At 37.9% G+C, this 20,021-nt stretch overlaps 1 protein-coding gene across 4 annotated transcripts in view; it reads right to left on the bottom strand.

The window, feature by feature from the left end:
• The window catches only part of adarb1a (adenosine deaminase RNA specific B1a), a 35,539-nt gene extending 19,986 nt beyond the window's left edge, over positions 1 to 15,553 (bottom strand). For 2 of the 4 annotated variants that reach the window (XM_022665349.2, XM_022665350.2), the window contains exon 1: positions 4,220 to 4,334. In XM_022665349.2, the coding sequence (XP_022521070.1) occupies positions 4,220 to 4,319 (100 nt within the window). In that variant the 5' untranslated portion in view covers positions 4,320 to 4,334. Of the gene's footprint in view, positions 1 to 4,219; positions 4,335 to 13,333; positions 13,425 to 15,305 lie in introns of those variants that run through there. The other 2 variants (XM_049471172.1, XM_007228927.4) reach the window with 2 other exon arrangements.
• Between the last annotated feature and the right edge of the window lie 4,468 nt (positions 15,554 to 20,021).

Here is a 20,021-nt window from a genome sequence, read left to right as displayed (position 1 = left end):
ATACACGTAGGAGTGTCTCTGGGTGTGTGTGTGTGTGTGTGTGTGTTTGTGTGTGTGTGGTCAGCAGCAGCTGGAAAATCTTTGTGACAGCTTTCATTTAGCACAACTCTCCTTTGAGAGCCACAGGCAAGAGTCAATGACACACACTAATTGGACTGTAATCCATGTCTACACACACACACACACACACACACACAAATACACACACACACAAATACAAACAAACACAGATACTGGATTCAGAAGTTCTAATTCCTTTCCCTACAATGATATTTCCAACAGCCTCAACAAGATCTCAAACCATGTGAGACCTAGACAAGGCAAACACCAAAAGTGGACGAGATCGAAAGACAGAGACCTTTAGCCAATAAGACCAAGACAAGACCATGTCCAGATGTATTCAGGCAAGATTAAGATAAGAATGAGAGCAGGAGCTAACGAGAACGTGAGAAAACTGAGACCAGTTGCAGGGGAGACCTGGATGATTCCTGGATGGTGATCAAGTCTGAGCAAGATCAAGACAAGACAGGAACCAGGAGTATACAGGATAAAACTGAGACCAGTTTATAGCAAGACACGGCGAGACCAGGGCATGGAGCAGATGAGACCTAGACAAGGTTGAGACCTGGAGCGGAAAAGATAAGAGTTAAGACTAAGACCAGAGGCAGAGAAGAAGAAGTCAAAATTAAGTCCTGGAGCAGATGAGACAGAGTCATGACTACGCCATGGAGAATACCAGGCCTAGTGTGTCAAGACTGAGACCAAGAGTAAAGAAGATGTGAGACAAGACCAGGGGCATACCCCCACTAGGCAATCCCAGCCAAAGCCTGGTTCTGAAACGTGCGAACAGTAAAACACATCCAGTGTAAGCACTATCACTTATCTCTCTGTACTATCATTATAATAATACCTAATGCCTAATAAAGCACACTGTGAAAGGACTAGAGCGAGGGTACTGTAATAAGCTCACCTTTGTGGAGTGAGTGTAGGTACTGACGACTGTCCAGCACTGGACTGCATGGGGAAAAGTCTTGTTCATGGATAAAAACATGTATAAAGGCAGCTTTTTGGAGGAACCTCGGCATTGTTAAAAGCTACAAATTCCAAAATTCTGTTTGTATATATAAAAAAAAAAATACGAAACTACACACAGAAAACTGACGCACAGAATTGCGGGTGCGGACTTTTTTTATTTGGACAAATGTAAGCCACAACATTAGTAAAAACGTGATCTCCATTGTATTTTATGGACGCTCTTTTCTTCAAGTGGGCTCAGTCCTGGATTGTTATCTGCAGTTTGAGTGTAGGCAAGCAGGCGAGTGGGGAGTATGAGCAAAGTGTGCCCAATGTGAGTAAGCCCTAAGACTAAAGGCAGACGAGACTGAGACAAGAAAGAGACCCAGTGTGCACAATAGAGAGACAAGAGCAAAACCAGGAGCAGGCAACTCTAAAACAAGACAAAGTCAAGTTGAAGAAAGGAAGCAGATGATACTGAGATAAGGCCGAGACCTGGACTGAAAGAGACAAAAACAAGACTGAGAACTTAGGGTAAACAAAACTGTCTCAAGCTCATAACCATCAAGATCAAAAGTCACGTAAAACATCATCATTCAAGTTAATTTAACATGTAAAAAAAATATTTCAGGTCATATTGGACCATTTTAATTAATCCATTGATTATGAACTCTGCAACTTTAACTTTCTTAAGGCGTAAAGAGAGAAACAAGTAGAAAATATGTTTCCATGTATTGGAATATCTGCAATATTAAGGTTATTTTAACATTGAGATGCTTAAGCACTGCATACACATAGGAGGTGTATCACCTTGCACATCTTGGCAACATTTTAGGTACTATAGGTTGTGTCCAGTAAATGTAAACAGCAATCTGGCATCCCGCATGGTCATTCCCAACACTAACTCCGCTTCTCTCTGCAACTGGATTAAACTCACTCTCCATTTCACAACATTTCACACCACTTCCTCTTCGCCTGCAGAAACGGGAGCTTTTTTTATCTTCCCCAGAGCAAGAGAGTGAGCGAGAAAAGAGAGTGAGAGTAATGTTGTTTATCTCATTCGCTCTGCCCTGATTCCTGCAATAATTCAATATTTCCAAACAGGCTGCAAGAGAAAATAACTTTTCACAGCCTCCAACTACTTCCAGTTGTTCAGAAAAATGTTCAGATTTATTAGACATGTATAAATTTTTAATCAAAGTGAATTAATGAATGAATCAAGTTGTTCCGGATTTAAATGAGCAAATGTGAACCTGTGTTTTCTAGCCAAAGTTAGCCTAGCATCTCCATTTGTAAATTTAAAAAAATCATACCTGAGATGCCAAATATGTCTTATTTACTAAAAACTCTTTAGTCAGTGATGTGCTGTAAACAGAGTCTCCCAGTAACAGAAAGTGTCCTGTGTGACATGCTTAAAGCACACCACTACGGACCACCAGCTGTAATACATTATGGAGGATAGGGAAAGCCCTCGCTCCCCATGGTGACAGCTGAACAGCTGCTGACGAGAGTGAAGTGTTCGGTCCAGTGAGAGGGATTTAATGTTACACATGAGGAGCTTTCAGAATTGAACCCACTATCTGCCCTCAACACCAAACACCATTACCAGCACGAAGGGGGTGAGGGGTGGGCTGGGGTGTTCTACACAGAACCGAGCGCTGCTGTTCATTTTAATGGTCTGTGCACATGACTGAATAAAAAAATTATCTTAATCAAAACAAATATCATAACTTTTTCAGCATTAGAGACAGTATGAAACAAACACATTCTTCATTCTTGTGCCATTCTAATAATAAAAATTTATACAGAGAATACTCACTTAGTCAATAAATGCATGATAAAAAAATGTAAATGTTTTAAAAAATGTTCCTCAATGTGCATACAGTACCAGTCAAAAGTTTGGACACACAGTCTCGTTAATGTCATTTACTTGCATTATTTACTACATTGTTGATTCATATTAAATACTTAAACCTATTAACGAACACATATGCTGGTAGGTTGTAACAAAAAAAAAAGTCTTCATAAAAACTCAAGCAGGTGGTTTGAAACACATATATTATGTATCAAGGAACTTTATATAATGTATAAAACTCAATACTTATAAGTTAAGAAAAATCATTTAAATAGTACTAATTATAGACATAGTTTATAATATACAGAGTGTTAATATTGTAGGATTAATTATACACAGCTACATACACACACAAACAGCCCAAACACAGCAGTCTACAGAACACTGCTTCATACACACACACACAGCTCCAAACACAGCAGTCTACAGAACACTGCTTCATACACACACACACAGCTCCAAACACAGCAGTCTACAGAACACAGCTTCATACACACACAGCTCTATAAAACTCAGTTCCAAACACAGCTTTATACACACACACATAAAGCTTTACACACACACAGCTCTATAAAACTCAGCTACAAACACAAACAACACAGCAGTCTACAGAACACAGCTTCATACAAACACACACATACAGCTTTACAAAACTCAGTTCCAAACACAGCTCCACACACATACAGCTCTATAAAACTCAGTTCCAAACACAGCTTCATACACACACATACAGCTCTATAAAACTCAGTTCCAAACACAGCTTCATACACACACATACAGCTCTATACACACACACAGCTCTATAAAACTCAGTTACAAACACAGCTTCATACAAACACATACAGCTCTATACACACACACACAGCTCTATAAAACTCAGCTACAAACACAGCAGTCTACAGAACACAGCTTCATACAAACACACACATACAGCTTTACAAAACTCAGTACCAAACACAGCTTCACACACACACAGCTCTATAAAACTCAGTTACAAACACAGCTCCACACACACACAGCTCTATAAAACTCAGTTACAAACACAGCTTTATACACACACAGCTCTATAAAACTCAGTTACAAACACAGCTCCACACACACACAGCTCTATAAAACTCAGTTACAAACACAGCGCCACACACACACAGCTCTATAAAACTCAGTTACAAACACAGCTTTATACACACACAAACAGCTCCAGAACACACACCCCACAGCTCCACACACACACAGCTCTATAAAACTCAGTTACAAACACAGCTCCACACACACAGCTCTATAGAATTTAGTTACAAACACACACAGCTACAAACAGAGCATTATACACAGGTGCACACACAGACAGTGTACCTTTGCGCTCGGAGCGTTTTTTGCGCCTCCGTTTGAATGTCCTTCGGATGAGGCAGTAGAAAGCAGCCACGCTGTTAACACACGACTGAGACAGAGCCATGACTAACACCTGCTACAGCACACAACGCAGTATATATACACACACTCAACTTCAGGAGAAAGGAGGAGGAAGAGGAGAGAGAGAGAGGGAGAGAGGGAGCACCTCCTACCTCCTTTCTGTGTTTCCACTCACCCTGGCCACTTCATTAGGAACACCTATTACCTTGTGGTACCACTCATTGGCCACTTTATTAGAAACGCTTCATTTCTGGCCACTTCATTAAGAACATCTACCACCTTGTGCTTTACATCTGCTAGCCTGTGCATTTACACAATGGCCACTTTATTAGAAACACCTATCACCCTGTACTTCTATGTACTGGCCGCTTTATTAAAAATACCTATCATCTTGTGCTTCCAATCACTGGCCACTTTAATAGAAACACCTACCACCTTGTGCTTCAATGTACTGGCCACTTTATTAAAACACCCACCACCTTGTGCTTATACTCACCCTGGCCTCTTTATTAGAAACACCTATCACCCTGTGATTCTATGTACTGGCCGCTTTATTAAAAACACCTACCACCTTGTGCTTATACTCACCCTGGCCTCTTTATTAGAAACACCTATCACCCTGTGATTCTATGTACTGGCCGCTTTATTAAAAACACCTACCAGCTTGTGCTTATACTCACCCTGGCCACTTTATTAGAAACACCTATCTCTGTGTACTTCTATGTACTGGCCACTTTATTAAAAACACCTATCACCTTGTGTTTCCAATCACTGGCCACTTTATTAGAAACACCTATCACTGTGTACTTCTATGTACTGGTTGCTTTATTACAAACACCTACCAGCTTGTGCTTATACTCACCCTGGCCACTTTATTAGAAACACCTACTACCTTGTGCTTCTACTCATGACTTCTTTATTTGAAATATCACTTCAGTCCCAATACAGTTATTCTTAATAGACAGACCTCTGGCTCCCCCCAGTGGACATCAGTTGTCAAAAAGAATACTGAACTGATTTCTCACAACTCTGTGTACTGTTTGTAAACAGTACTGCTTTATAAAAAAACTACTTTCATCATTAATCTGTTTATCTTTATGCTCGAATATGATTTTAAAAACATATAGTGTAACATATTAACCTAATATTAATGTAAACCATGTACAGTATTTGGTCTTCATTTTATTTTGATTAATTTCAGATTTGGACAAATATTCCTACACATTTAATTTATAAAAATATTCCTACATTTAATTTATCCACCACATGCCAACCAGTATGCATACACATCATCTAATTTTTTTTTCAATGTTGATAATTTAAATTCAGTTAAATAACTGATAAAAATAAATAACTATATATATATATATATTTCCCATTTTCTCCCCTATTTACACAGCCAATTACCCAACCCACTCATTAGGAGTCCCCCATCACTAGTGATGCCCCAACACACAAAGAGGGTGAAGACTAACACATGCTTCCTCCGATACATGTGAAGCCAGCCACCACTTCTTTTCAAACTGCTGCTGATCACAGCGAGCTTGGACATGACGCCCTGCATGTATCCCTTTCTTCACTTTTCACACCCTGCTGACTCTGAACAACTCTTTTACATGCAAAACAAGTCTGTTTAATTAATGATTAAGGCAGTTATGTCAACATTACCAAAACTAATTGGTGGGATATAATGTTTCATTTGACATTAGACACTTTAGCCTCACAGCTGCAGTGAAAAAGTAAAAAAGCCAAACTTTCCACAACAAACTAGTATTACCAAACTATCACTTTAATCTTAACACCTGTCATGGTATAAAGTGTGTATCAGCAACAGATCTCCAATAGGGGGCGACATTTTCACACTAATGTTTCAACCATAGTGCTACAGCGAGGAGAGTGTGTGAGAAAGAGACAGAGAGAGCAAGAGGCAAACAGTGAGTGGCAGACAGAGAGAGTGAGACAGAGAAAGAGACAGACAAGAAGAAAAACAAGAGAGAGAGGGAGAGAGAGAGGGAGGGCAATATGATCACACTGATAAACATCTAACCACATTCACATTCCTGACAAGAATAAACAGAAAAATGAATACCACTTCTCTCTCTCTCTCTTTTATACACACACAGATCTTGTATATGTACTTAGAGCATTTTAAACAGATCACTCTAATATAAAACAGTGTAATGAAAAAACATTGCCCTTGTTTGGATATTTGTTAGGTTAGTATGTTTTAGATAATTTAACTAAATGTAATAATATACAAAATGTTTTACTTTATTGATTATTGATGTATCTTTTCTTCTATACAGGATTTCTTTTTCCTAATTACTTTCCTAAGTACTTTATGATTTGCGTCCCGTCATCATTATATTCTCTGCATTACTCAAACTATACATATTTAAGAAAACAAATATGAAAACTGTATACACAAACATTTGGAGTTGAAGTGGTAAATCTAAAAATAAGGGGAACGCAAAATTGAAAAAAGGGCACTTTGGTAAATAAAAAAAAAAACATAAATGTACCCTTTGTCAGAGTTTAGCTTAGGAACAGCAAGGCAGCAAAATGTGTGGCACACACACACAGAGCTGACCTCAGATCAGTGTGTAACTCTAGTGCTCCCCTGGGCCTCGTCTAGCAATACACAGAGATCAAGATAAGGGTGTGTGTGTGTGTGTGTGTGTGTAAGAAAGAGGTGGGCCTAAGACAGAAACAGGTTGGATATATAGAGTTTTCCACAGCACCCAGTCATCTTCTTAGCCACCTAGCAACTCCATAGCATCCACCCGGTCATCTAATCAGCCACCTAGCTTCACCGTATCATCGACCTGTTCATCTCATCAGCCACCTAGCAACTCCATAGTATCCACCTGGTCATATTATCAACCACCTAGCAACTCCATAGTACCCGTCTGGTCATATTATCAACCACCTAGCAACTCCATAGTACGCACCTGGTCATATTATTAGCCACCTAGCAACTCCATAGTACCCACCTGGTCATATTATCAGCCATCTAGCAACTCCATAGTATCCACCTGATCATATTATTAGCCACCTAGCAACTCCATAGTACCCACCTGGTCATATTATCAGCCATCTAGCAACTCCATAGTATCCACCTTGTCATATTATTAGCCACCTCGCAACTCCATAGTATCCACCTGGTCATATTATTAGCCACCTAGCAACTCCATAGTACCCACCTGGTCATATTATCAGCCACCTAGCAACTCCATAGTACCCACCTGGTCATATTATCAGCCACCTAGCAACTCCATACCATCCACCTGATCATATTATTAGCCACCTAGCAACTTCATAGTACCCACCTGGTCATATTATCAGCCACCTAGCAACTCCATAGTATCCACCTTGTCATATTATTAGCCACCTCGCCACTCCATAGTATCCACCTGGTCATATTATTAGCCACCTAGCACCATAGCACTCAAATGGTCATTTTATCAGCCACCTAGCCTCTCTACAGCACCCATCTGTTCATCATATCAGACATGTAGCAACTCCATTGCACTCACCTAGTCATGTTATTAGGCACGTAGCATTTATACATACCTAGTATAAAATCTCAGATGAAAGGACAATCTAAACATCTAAATCATCTAAACTTTTGTTTCCCATGGGCCAACCACAGAGAGAAAAAAATGAGACTTGCGAAAGATGTTTTTTAAACAGTAAACTAAACATGTGGTAGGACACGAATGATGCAGTGCCATCCAGAGTGCTTGATGATTTTACTTAATACAACTGATGACATCCATCCCTTTATATTTGAGTGGATTTTAGAAAAGCCAGTGAGCTTAATTTGCAATTGATCTGTGGAAATGCCACAGCAGCATCACAGCTCACACATTAATGTTTCCATAGTGTTCCAGTCTGACCAGTTCACCCTCTCTTTACAAGTTCATTAACAACTTCATAACCCAAACAAGTGTTTTGCATGTTTGTAGATGTTTGCATGTTTCCTCCCAGCAATGCTCTCAAAACTTTTCCCTGGAGATTAAAAACAGTTACTCCAACAAAAGCAGGATAAACTCTTTGTAATACCCTTGATTTAAGAATAAACAGTGAATAAGCAGGTGTTGCAATACTTAGCTGTTTATATAGTGTGCTTGATTTTTTTGAGTACACCTGCTCTATGACAACAGAAACTCCAGGCTTCCAAGTGCCGGCCATTAAACCATTAGGGGCCTGTCGAGGACCTAAAGAGGATACTATAAATCACTTTCTGCCCCACCTCCCCAACACACACACTCACACACAAATGTCTCAGTGTCCTCTGTGGTTCATTGGCTCCAAATCTGTGCCTCCAGCTGTGTCTGCCCATCTGACTGATCAATAAAGGAACTGTTCAATACACTGATCAGCAGCCCAGGCTAATGAACAGACCACCCCAGGGCTGGGTGGGCATCAGTTCTCTGAATCACACCATCTGCTGACTTTTAGAACAATACCCTCGCTTCCCGTACTCCAGACTACCTTCCCCAATTTTGCTAACAAGTAACCCAAGCTTATGTACACCAATTAGCATGTTGCTAACTGCATGCCCGAAAAATAGGAGAGAAAAAGAGAGAGAGAGAGAGAATCTGAGGTTGTCAAAGCTTGTTAAATCCATCAATCCATAGACAGAGGCCGTAGAGACAATGAGTAATATCTGATTAAACTCTGCATCATTTTCACCTCCAGGGTGTGTTCAGTGTTCACAACACACACACACACACACACACACACAAAGACACTAATTCATAGTAGACATTAAATAATTAATTGCTGACACTGAACAATTTATAGTAGATACTGAATCATTCACAGCAGTCATCGAATAATAGGTACTCAATAATACTTAATAAAGAAGTAATTGAAGATAATATTTACTTATTGAACAGTTTATATTAGTCCCTGAATAATTCAAAACCAATACTGTAAAAACATCATTACTAAATAATTAAGAGTAGACACTAAAAACACAGCAAGTACCCAATAAGTAATTGTGAGTAATTACTAAGTAATTAATAGTACTTATTACAGTAGTTCCTAAATAATTCACATTTAATGAGTCAGATAATTAATACCTAGTAAATACTAAATTGTTCGTAGTAGATAAAAAATAATTTATTGCTGACTGAACAATTCATAGTGGATATTGTACAGGGGTGTGATGAGTCACTTATCTCACAAGACAAGATTATAAATACATATATTTTTATTTCCAAGTTGAAACATATTAATTGTAAAAAAAAAATCCTCTTTGTACACCCCATTTTTTACAATTAGATCCTAAATAATTCACTGTGCATACTAAATAATTTAGAATAGTCATTGAACATTAACTTAGTGAATTCTGAAGTCATAATGAATACTAGATTAATTAATACATAATAATACATTTCAAGAATTTACAGTGCACACCCAATAATTTAGTTGTATGAATACAAAAACAATAGTTTATAATTAGTTCATATTGATACCCAAATAATTCATTTTGGGAAACTTAAATATTTATAGTAATTACTAAATCATTTGTAGTATTTACTTAATAATTAATAGTAAATACTAGAAACACATAGTGGTTACTACTGAGTTATTACAGCAATAGTATCAGTAATTCCCAAACATTTAATTGTGAATGCTGAATAATTCATAGTAGTTTCTAAATAATATTTAGTACATCCTACATAATTTATAGCACACACTGAATGATTGACAGTGGACACTACGTCTTAAATATTTTTTGTGCATTCTAACAATAGGAGAATATACTGAATCAATAGTGTATAATGAACAAATTACGGCAGATACTTATTTGCTATATTTGCTATAATGACAGCAGCTATTCTTCCTGGGGTCCATCAGACATAAAACACACAAACATACTGAGAAATGTATTGTGGATACTGAATAATAAACCTTTCATACAGGGTTAAACACAGTTTATCTCAGTTTATTGCTGGCCTTCTCTCAGAGGTACCCCTATCCCTTGTTGATGTTTGAGGCAATTATTTTTTGCTGATCTGAAAAGCTTGTGTATTTCCCTCCCAGTGTTCAATTTAAATGAATCTTTCTCGCAGGCTGGACGAGGGGACAGTTTGGGGTCAGCTGCGGTTAATTACGGCCTGGCAGTTTGGCATCGCCTGAGAAGGAGATGAATTAGGCAGGACTTTGGGGGTTAGGATGAAGATTAATTAAACGGCAGTTACTGCAAACAGAGAACCTACTGAAAAAGACTTATAAAGACTATAAACGGGAAAGTGCTTTGCGTAAATAATGTTTTGTAGTGTCGGCACACATTTAAAACTCAAACTGACCACTGGAAGGATGCGATTTTTGCTGTTATTGCGGGTGAAACAGCGTTTAAAGTACACTCTAGACGCACTACATCTGAGAGTAGTAAAGAACGATTTCGAATTAGGGATCTTAGCAGAAACAGTAGAGTACTGTAGCCACACCAGAGTTACAATAAGTCTTGATGTTTATCACTGGCAGCTTTGTTGAGGACCATTTTCAGTTGATTGAATGTTAAATGAGTAGTCTGGTGCTAAACTTAAGAAGCCTCAGAGTCTAAACATCATGGCTGCTCATCTACATTTGGGTTAAGAGAGGCGACTGTTCACTGAACTAGGGCTTCAGTCCATCGTGGCAGTCTCCTCATCATGCGATAAGCTGCTGACTGGGCAGTGAAGCTCGTTCTTGGCCCCTGCGGTGATGATGTTCTCACGCAAACGTCTCTACAGTGCTGTGTCTTGATTTCAGCTGCTGCTGAAAAGATGTGGCGGTTGCTCAGAGCCTCAGCCACATGAGGACATGAAGATGGACACGCACATGTATGGTTTCAAATGTATCTACATTTACAACACACATTTAGCTCTATAGAGCCTTGTGTTTGCACCTCTAAAGATCTTATCCGTTTGTCCATATCTGGCATCAGTCATGGGGCCAACAGATTCATGCTGCTACAGAGAGTCCATTTTATTGGCAATATTTGTCAACAAAGACTAGAAATCTGTGTATGTATAAATTTGCATGTACATTTGAATTTGTTGATTATGGGTGCAACTTAACGTATCTAAGTGCATTTTGGACAGATTGTATATTCTGTTGTTTTTCTTCTTTAAAAAAACATCATGGGCTTTATTCTTCATCCCCCTAAACCCACAAGCTGAAACACGGGTCCACTGCTGGATGATACACATTTAATTTATAATTAATTTTTTGGTTTGTCCGGCTATATTCGTGACTGGTCTGACTTCAGCAGTCGGGGCAGGAGATACTCTCCGTGACAGGGCTAAAGGGGTGAAACACTCCAGGCTCCACGTCCGTCCTCATTAGGGGAGTAAGCGGGCCACAGGGCCTGCTCGCTCACAGACTCGCTCTCTGCCTTTCCCGCACCGAACGCTCTCTCAAAAACTGCACACTGCCTAAAACGAGCCTGTGATAATGAAACTCATTCTGCCAGGTCCTTACAGTCAACTACTGAACTTTTCTAAACATGCCCCTTCAGCTTGAGTAAAGTATATCTGCACACTCAGGGTCACACAAGGTTACACTTAGGGCTGGGGCGATATTGTTAAAAAAAAAAAAAATCCAGCAAAATCCAGTCTGGCCAGCTATATTACTTTGCTATTCTATTATTATTGGCCCATTTTATAGACAGCTCCATAACAATGCCCAGTATACACTGCTAAGTAATACTTGCTCCGACCCCCTTTTCCCAAACAACAATCAGCAGTAATATGCAGTGCCAACAGGGCTGGGTATCATTAAAAAATCATATCAATACCAATGTTATATTTACAAATTTTAGAATTAGATTAATTTAAAAAAATTATATTTATTACTGTCAATCATTTAAAGATGAATTATAATCATGATACATTTTTTGAAATGCTGGTATTTCCCTATATTTTGGAGTGGGGGACAGTAATAATAAGAGTAGTGTTGTTTACATCTGGCAAACTAGATCCTTTTAGAGCGAGACTGCATAGTGTGTGCATAATTAAAACAATTACGAATTTTGGTATATTTTAAATAAACAATAAAATAGTTTGGTTTGTAATTGTTCTTGTTTGTTTGTTGTTTGTCTCTGGCCCCCAGCTTTGTGGAGATTTTAATGTTTTTTAATGTAAAGATGCAGTACTTTACTGCAGTTCTGTATACTGTATAGTGCTGTAAGCAAGTCAATCTAACAGCGTAATAGGCTCTTCTTGATGAGTAAACACAAGGGGCAACATTGAGGTCAGCAAAAATAATTCACAAGGTCATGATTATATATTGTACAATTAGTCAAAATGTTGTGTGATGGGGTCCAAAATTGAGTTCAGCTTTTTTCCTGAACCATGCTCCAGTACATCTACAGTGTAAAAACACTTTTTTTGCATCAATTAAAGGAAGTTGAAGCAGGCTACTGTCACCCAATAAACAACAGAAAAAGAAAAACAGCTGTTGTCGTGAAGCAATCCACGTCAGGCAGCAGTATGGGCTCAACAGTTTACAATGATAATTTCTATAACCCGTATTTTAAAATAGATATAAAAGAAATATAAGAGATAATTTGTTATTATCATTCTGCAAGAAGAGCAACTCGCAGGATTAACAACACATACGCTGTGCTCTAAACCAATCAATGTCAATTATAGGGAGACGCAGCTTATAGAAAAGGCAGGACAAAGAAAAGTTCTCTAGTGTGCTCACTAAACTGCGGTGTGAGTCTCCAACAAGCCTTAAATATTATCACTGGACCTATAGGCACCACTCGCCACAGCTGATGTTGAAGTACAGCATCTACCATCAGAAAGAGCTCAAACATGTTTGATGTTCATGGGAGGTGTGCAAGGAGGAAACTCTTACTGTCAAAAAATATACATCACTGGCTGTCTAGCTGCAGCATTTGCAGCACTAGAGCTGACCATGTGCACTGAATAACACGCATGACCATCCCGCCTGACCTTAAGTGACTTTGTTTAGTCCCTCGGTGGAAGAAGCTCAACAGTCAGCATAAACAGATTCAATTATGAAGGAATAAAAAAAAATCTGAGTCCATACCTTCACTCTTAAGAGCAGTGGAACAGATGACGGAGATGATCTTTGCCCCAAAAAGAAAAGTTGTTAGTGTCCGCACTGCCTCAGGCCAAACCTGCCGTAGGAAAAGAGCAGAAAATACAAAGAGTGTAAACTACAACCATTATTCAGTGCATTAATCTTTTATTCCACTGACCTATTAACTAGATTATTCTTATTAATCAGTGACCACAAATTATTCAGTAAATCATAGAAAGGATTTAGTAACATCTGAACAACTTTAACACCAAAACAAATATAATAATAATAATAATAACAAATATGATTCATTTATATAGCACTTTTACACTAACATTAACAACAATACTACTCCTGTTAGTAACTACTTATTATCTTACACAGCTACAACATCAATAAATAAATACTATTTTTTATTCAGGTTATAATAAGAGTATCATCAATAATACAAAAAATCAAGTAATTGTAATCAAGTCTAATTGTACATTTTTAGGGACTTTGCAAGTTTTGTAATTCAGGTTCCACACTTTGTAGTTTCCTTTTGTTGTTTAATGAAAACATAAAGAAATAAGACGTAAAACATTAGAAAATATATAAAAAAATAACTCTTGCATAACTTTCGTAATAAACTATCCCATTACCATTACCACTTATGAGGTAATTATTACTATAACCATAAACTACTAATTATATTATATTATATAATATTGTATTATATTATATTATACTATTATAATACCATTATATGATCATTATTAATAACATCAACAAGAGTGTCAATAATGACTAAAATTACTTGTGTATTGTGACTGTAATTGTTATTATTATTAGCTGTAATAGTACTGGTAATAGTTGAGTACCATATGAGAGTGCTTTTACTACTAAAATAAATTAATTTATTAACCTAACTGTTAAATAAGCTAACTGTACATTTTAGGGAGTACTCTAGTAAATTAACACATAACTTTCTAGAAATAAGGTCAAATCTAGTTAGATAAAACGTAAGACATTTATTTAAGCGTTTGAATGGTTAAATGTTTGGAATGGGGGGAACTTTACACAGCTTTTAAAATAAAATAAAACTCTTGGTCATCTTTTGTAGTAATGAATAAACCATAGTAATGCTAATTACATTATTATTATTATTATTAGTAGTAGTAGTAGTAGTAGAGCTACTATGATAGCAGTTGTAGTATTATAAATATGTATTACATAGTAATTAGACCTACATTATTACTTTTAGTTGTATTTAGTAATATTGCTGTTTATTATTGTATTTCACATAAACTACTATGATAACAGCAGCAATAGATAACTGAAGCTGATAGATTATGTTAGGTTTGGGTTTGGGTTGGGTTAGGTTAGGTTAGGTAGAGTTGGGTAAGGTTAGGCTGGGTTAAGGTAGGGTTAGGTAAGGTTGGGTTGGGTTTGAGTTGGGTTAGGTAGGGTTAGGTTAGGTAGGGTTATGTTATTTTGGGTTGGGTTAGGTAGGGTTATGTTAGTTTGGGTTATGTTATTTTGGGTTAGGTTGGATTAGATAGGGTTTAGGCCAATCCAGCTCCTGTCCTGCACTTTACTGCGCTCCCCTGCTCGAACCTCTAGCTTCTCCATCATCTCAGCTTAAACCCAGACCAGGCTATAAACAGGGGGTTCAGGAGGAGGAAAGCGGCAGAATCTGTAGGATTAAGATTATCAGTAAATAAAGGAGCACGGCTGAGAAACCCTGATCCACCGAGAAAACCTGCGGCTGAAACAAAAGCCCAGGCTGAAGGAGAGCGAGGGGAAGCGGCGAGCTTCTCCGCTCTGCTGCTGCTGGAACAGAAGCTAGTCTGATAGCCTTCAACAACCTGCCCAAAGAGACACAGAAACACAGAGAAAGAGAGAGAGAGAGAGAGAGAGAGAGAGAGAGAGAGAGAGAGAGAGAGAGAGAGAGAGAGAGACAGAGAGAGAGAGACTGACGGAGAGCGGCGGTACTCACGACTCTCGGGCTGCTGGGTCTTTCTGGAGGAGAACCTCAGTGAACAGCTCGCTGTCCGCGCGCTGAGAATCCTGTGAAAAATATCGATTAGCTTAGCATAAGCGCCCCCACAATAAACACCGGCATCGAGCACCAAACACCGCGCTGAGGAGAGAGAGAGAGAGAGCGGAGGGGGGGGGGTCTTTCTCTTCCTCACAGCTTTATGAAGCCCGTCGGACATTAAAGCTAGATAAGACCCTACACACACACAAACACACACTCACACACACATACACACACACACTCGCCCTGTTTCATTGGTTAAAAAGTGGGCGGGCGCTTCATCTCTTTTGTTTTCATTGGAGCTCCGTCCTCATACAGGAGGATAAATGACGCCGCTGTTAAAGCGATAGTTCGATGTTTCGGTTTTAAGGGGCTGTGTTAAAGGTGGTGGGGGTCTTTATAAGTATTTACAGTCACCTCTACATTGATCAGGCCATCTGCTGATGTAGCTATATTTGGAGCTAGATCTAGGTTATCTAACTAACTAACAATCTCCTTATCAAGTTTCTGACCTCAGAGCTGCTCCTGGCAACCTTGTAAGCACGTTAAATTTAGTGTTAAAGGGAAAGTCCACAGAGTTTTCAGAATTTCTGCTTAATTGATTGAGTGGATTAGACACAAGCATTTAGGTTATAAATGCTTAGTTTCAGAGAACAGTTCCAATTCTTTAAAATGGTGATTAATTAGGCCATGCATTAATTAAGCCTCCAATACAAATATACAATTTTTATTTTATTTACTATTTTATTTTTATTCAACCCATGTAGGGGACACAGCAAACACGTGGAAGAAGTTGCTGTGGTCAGATGAGACCAAAGTTGAACTTTTTTACACTGCTCATCATCCTGAACACACCATCCCCAAAGACTTGCAGCTGTAACTTATGAATACTTTAACACGTCACACATTTCAAATTTTTATTAGATTTAATATATTTTTAAGTACTATTATATTTACAAACCCACCAATAAACCTACACATGCCTTCTTACACATAAAACGTTTCATAATAAATAGTGATAATGGTAAAATAGCAATAAATCTATAAAAAAAATATTTTTGGAGGATTACATTACAGCACAGCGCCCCACATGTATCCCTTTACCAAGAATGTATTCATCATTAAAGTAGCTAAGTATTTTTATGCATTCTTAAAACAAAATCCAAAAAAAAAAGTACTAATCATCATATATGCTACATACAACAGGTACACTGACATGGCAAAACTTATGGTATAGCAGTATGTATATTGACCATGAATAGCCTGGTCTCAAAGTGAGAGACATATCATTTTCAAAGTAGTGCGGCCAATTAACATCCCTCAATCCACAGCATCATGTGCATACTGGGAATATGGCATAGAAGGCATAACTGCCCACAGTGGACAGTGCAGAGGATGGTTGTGATCATCACACAAGCGAGTGGCAAAAAGTACATCCACATACATACCCCACAGGTCAGGGATTCTTTAGTTTCAAAGGGACATGACAAATGTCATGGGACCTGAATTTAGTTCCTGTCCCATGACATGTGGCATGTCAGTGTTTTAATTATAAAATGTAATTTTGAGGTTATTTTGCACCATGTCTTATCCATTGTAATAATGGTAATTTGTTGAGTGTGCAATGTTGTAATAATAGCAGTGATTAGCTATTTACTGGCCATTATAATTATAGAACTTATAATTATGTCATAAACACTTTACTTCAATTCATTAGATTTTTTAGGGTAACTGAAGAAAAAACATACTCGATTAGATGTGCCATTATTTTACCATCATTATTTCATATAAAACTCAGAAGACTTGTGTAGGTTCAGTGGTGGGTTTGCATGATACATAACATGGCTGTATTTGTGTGGTAGTCATGTTGATGATGCCTGGACCCATTAACCCCCATTAAAAACTTCTTGCTAAGCCACTTGTGAACTGATGTGTGTTAAGTGTGTGATGTGATTTGGGTCTGACGTTGGTGTAGAGAGCAGGAAATGTCAATTTGCAGTTGTGGAGAGAGCTACGCTAACTCGGTCTTCCTGTTTTGCTGCAGGTGCTGTTATTTCTGGTCAGTGAACACCTCCAGTGCAGGTAAAGTTGGCTTTGTCACACTGCTTTGGAGTTTAAGGTTTAAAATCATCTCTCTAAATATATAGAACTGTGTACATAAGAAACAGAAAAGAATATTAAAAAGTGAATAACTATAAGTTTTTTTTTTAATCTTATGTCTTTTTGCAGTTTTACGATGATATGACATCTTTTTCTCACAAATAATACACAGCATATGTTGTATATAATACTACTGCACTATTTGTGTTTGGTAATTGCTATATTATAATGTGCACATTTAAATATACTATAAAACAATAAATAATCCCTAATAACATTATATATACAAAATATTATACAACACAGATATTGCAAATTATAAACTGTGATCATATGCAATATTCCCGAATACTATTCGTAATAAATGTTTTGCTTTAGTACATATTTATTTAAGAGCCATAAATTATGAAATAATAACACAACGTAAAGAACAACTGCCAAAATCATATTACAATATTTTTTTGTTGACATGTATTGACTAATAGAAATTAAATGCAGATATTTACAGCAAAAATTACTTTTCCTTATTCTGTAAAGTTATTGTCTTGTTCTGATATCTTAAAAATATATAAATAAATAAAATAATAAATATTATAATTGCTATTATTATTATTATTACATGTTTAACAATAATAATTATCATATTATTTTTTTTTATTATATTTATAGGCTGACCTGCCTGACTGAGGGCAGGGTATAAAGTGCTTCAGACCAGCTCTAAACAGAGTTTTGCAGCAGGGCTAGTGTTGCTCCATTAACACATCTCTCTCTCTCTGATGGTTTATTAATGAAAGCTAATGGCCTCTCTCTCGCTCGCTGCACTGTATTGATTGCGTTTGCTTTGCTCGTATATAGAATCTGTCAGAAGCCCAACAGGGCGTCAGGGCCACTCATCCCTCACAGGTCTCTCACAGAGCTGCACTTCACTCTGAAGAACGCTGAACATTCTGGCTGGAGTTAAAGTTCAACCTTGGCTGGAATTCATATTCATTTACTGTCTATTTCACACCTTCTTCCCAGAAGGTAAATAAATGTTCACACAACTGCTTGAAACTTTCATGAAACTAAAGGCTAAAGCCTCTAGCAGTTTACCACCTTAAATAAGTTAGCCTAGCCACAAAATCAGCAACAATCCCAACACAAATTTAATGAAAGAGTAAAATAAAAATAAAATAAAAATAAAAAGGTTGTGGAAGATCCTTCAAATGAATGCATTCAGCAATTTCAAGTACCGCCCATTGCTGACACAGGTGTGCAAATGCTCATCTGCCCCCTGTAGAAAAAATATAGCCAATATAATTTTTATCTGAAGTATCTTACCTAATGCTTAAACTGTAGAGCAGTGGAGTTGTGTTCTCTGGAATAACTGTGCTCCCATAACACTTTTTGGGGAGTTGGGGAGAGGTTGGGTGGTGATCATCACAAATGGAGCTGTCCAACTTCTAGGTTAAATAGTGACAATTTTCATAGTGTTTGAATGTACAATATTTTGTGCAATGTATTGATATACAAATACATACACCCCTTTACAATAGTGTATGTACAGGGCTTGGACAATGTAACAGAAACACCTGGTTTTATACCCCAATAATTTATTGTGGTGACGGACAGTTCTGGTGGAAACAGGAGAGTTGAGGTGCACATTGAATTCTGCCGTGATTTGAGCAGCCGTAGTTTTATGTTTTTTGGGATATAATCCAGGTTAGCACCCAAACATCCCTTTCAGACAGCTTCCTCTTGTGTCCACAGTTAATCCTGTTGGATGTGGTTGGTCCTTCTTGGTGGTGTGCTGACATTACCCTGGATACCGTGGCTCTTGATACATCACAAAGTCCTGCTCTCTTGGTCACAGATGCGCCAGCAAGACGTGCACCAACAATTTGTCCTCTTTTGAACTCTGGTATGTCACCCATAATGTTGAGTGCATAGTAATATTTTGAGCAAAACTGTGCTCTTACTCTGCTAATTGAACCTTCACACTCTGCTCTTACTGGTGCAATTAATGAAGATTGGCCACCAGGCTGCTCCAATTTAACCATGAAACCTCCCACACTAAAATGACTGGTTATTTAGTTTCATTGTCCAACCCCTGTATGTTGCATTTGATTTGGTAATGTTGGTCATTTTGTTTTACCAACTTGGTCTTACTGGTCATGCTGATCAACCAGCATGGTCTACCTAGATCATGTCGGTCATGCTTACAGACCAGCTATACCATGCTTGATCAGCTAAATCAAGCATGGCATCATGCAGCCTCTTTTTTCAACAGAAAAAATAAATAAGATAAATGTGATAAAAAGCAAAAAAAAGATCCCAATGTGAGTTTCAGTTAAGCACATTTAAAAATTGGTAAATTAGCACCTTCTGACAGCACACTACTGAAAGTTTTTCACACTTCTTCACTGATTATTTCCGAACGGTTTTGCCATGGATATTTTTAAAGGTTGGAAATATGTACCTGAGAATGGTAAAAGGGGAAAGCAAAAGAGAGGAGAGAGAAGCACCTAGTGAGGCCCACCCACGTATCAAACATTCCTCCTGTGTTCTTTAAACACCGCTTTTAAAACTGAAATG

This window comes from Astyanax mexicanus, chromosome 23 (assembly GCF_023375975.1).
Source record: "Astyanax mexicanus isolate ESR-SI-001 chromosome 23, AstMex3_surface, whole genome shotgun sequence".
Lineage (NCBI taxonomy): Eukaryota > Metazoa > Chordata > Actinopteri > Characiformes > Acestrorhamphidae > Astyanax > Astyanax mexicanus.
This window is presented reverse-complemented; position numbering and strand designations above follow the sequence as displayed.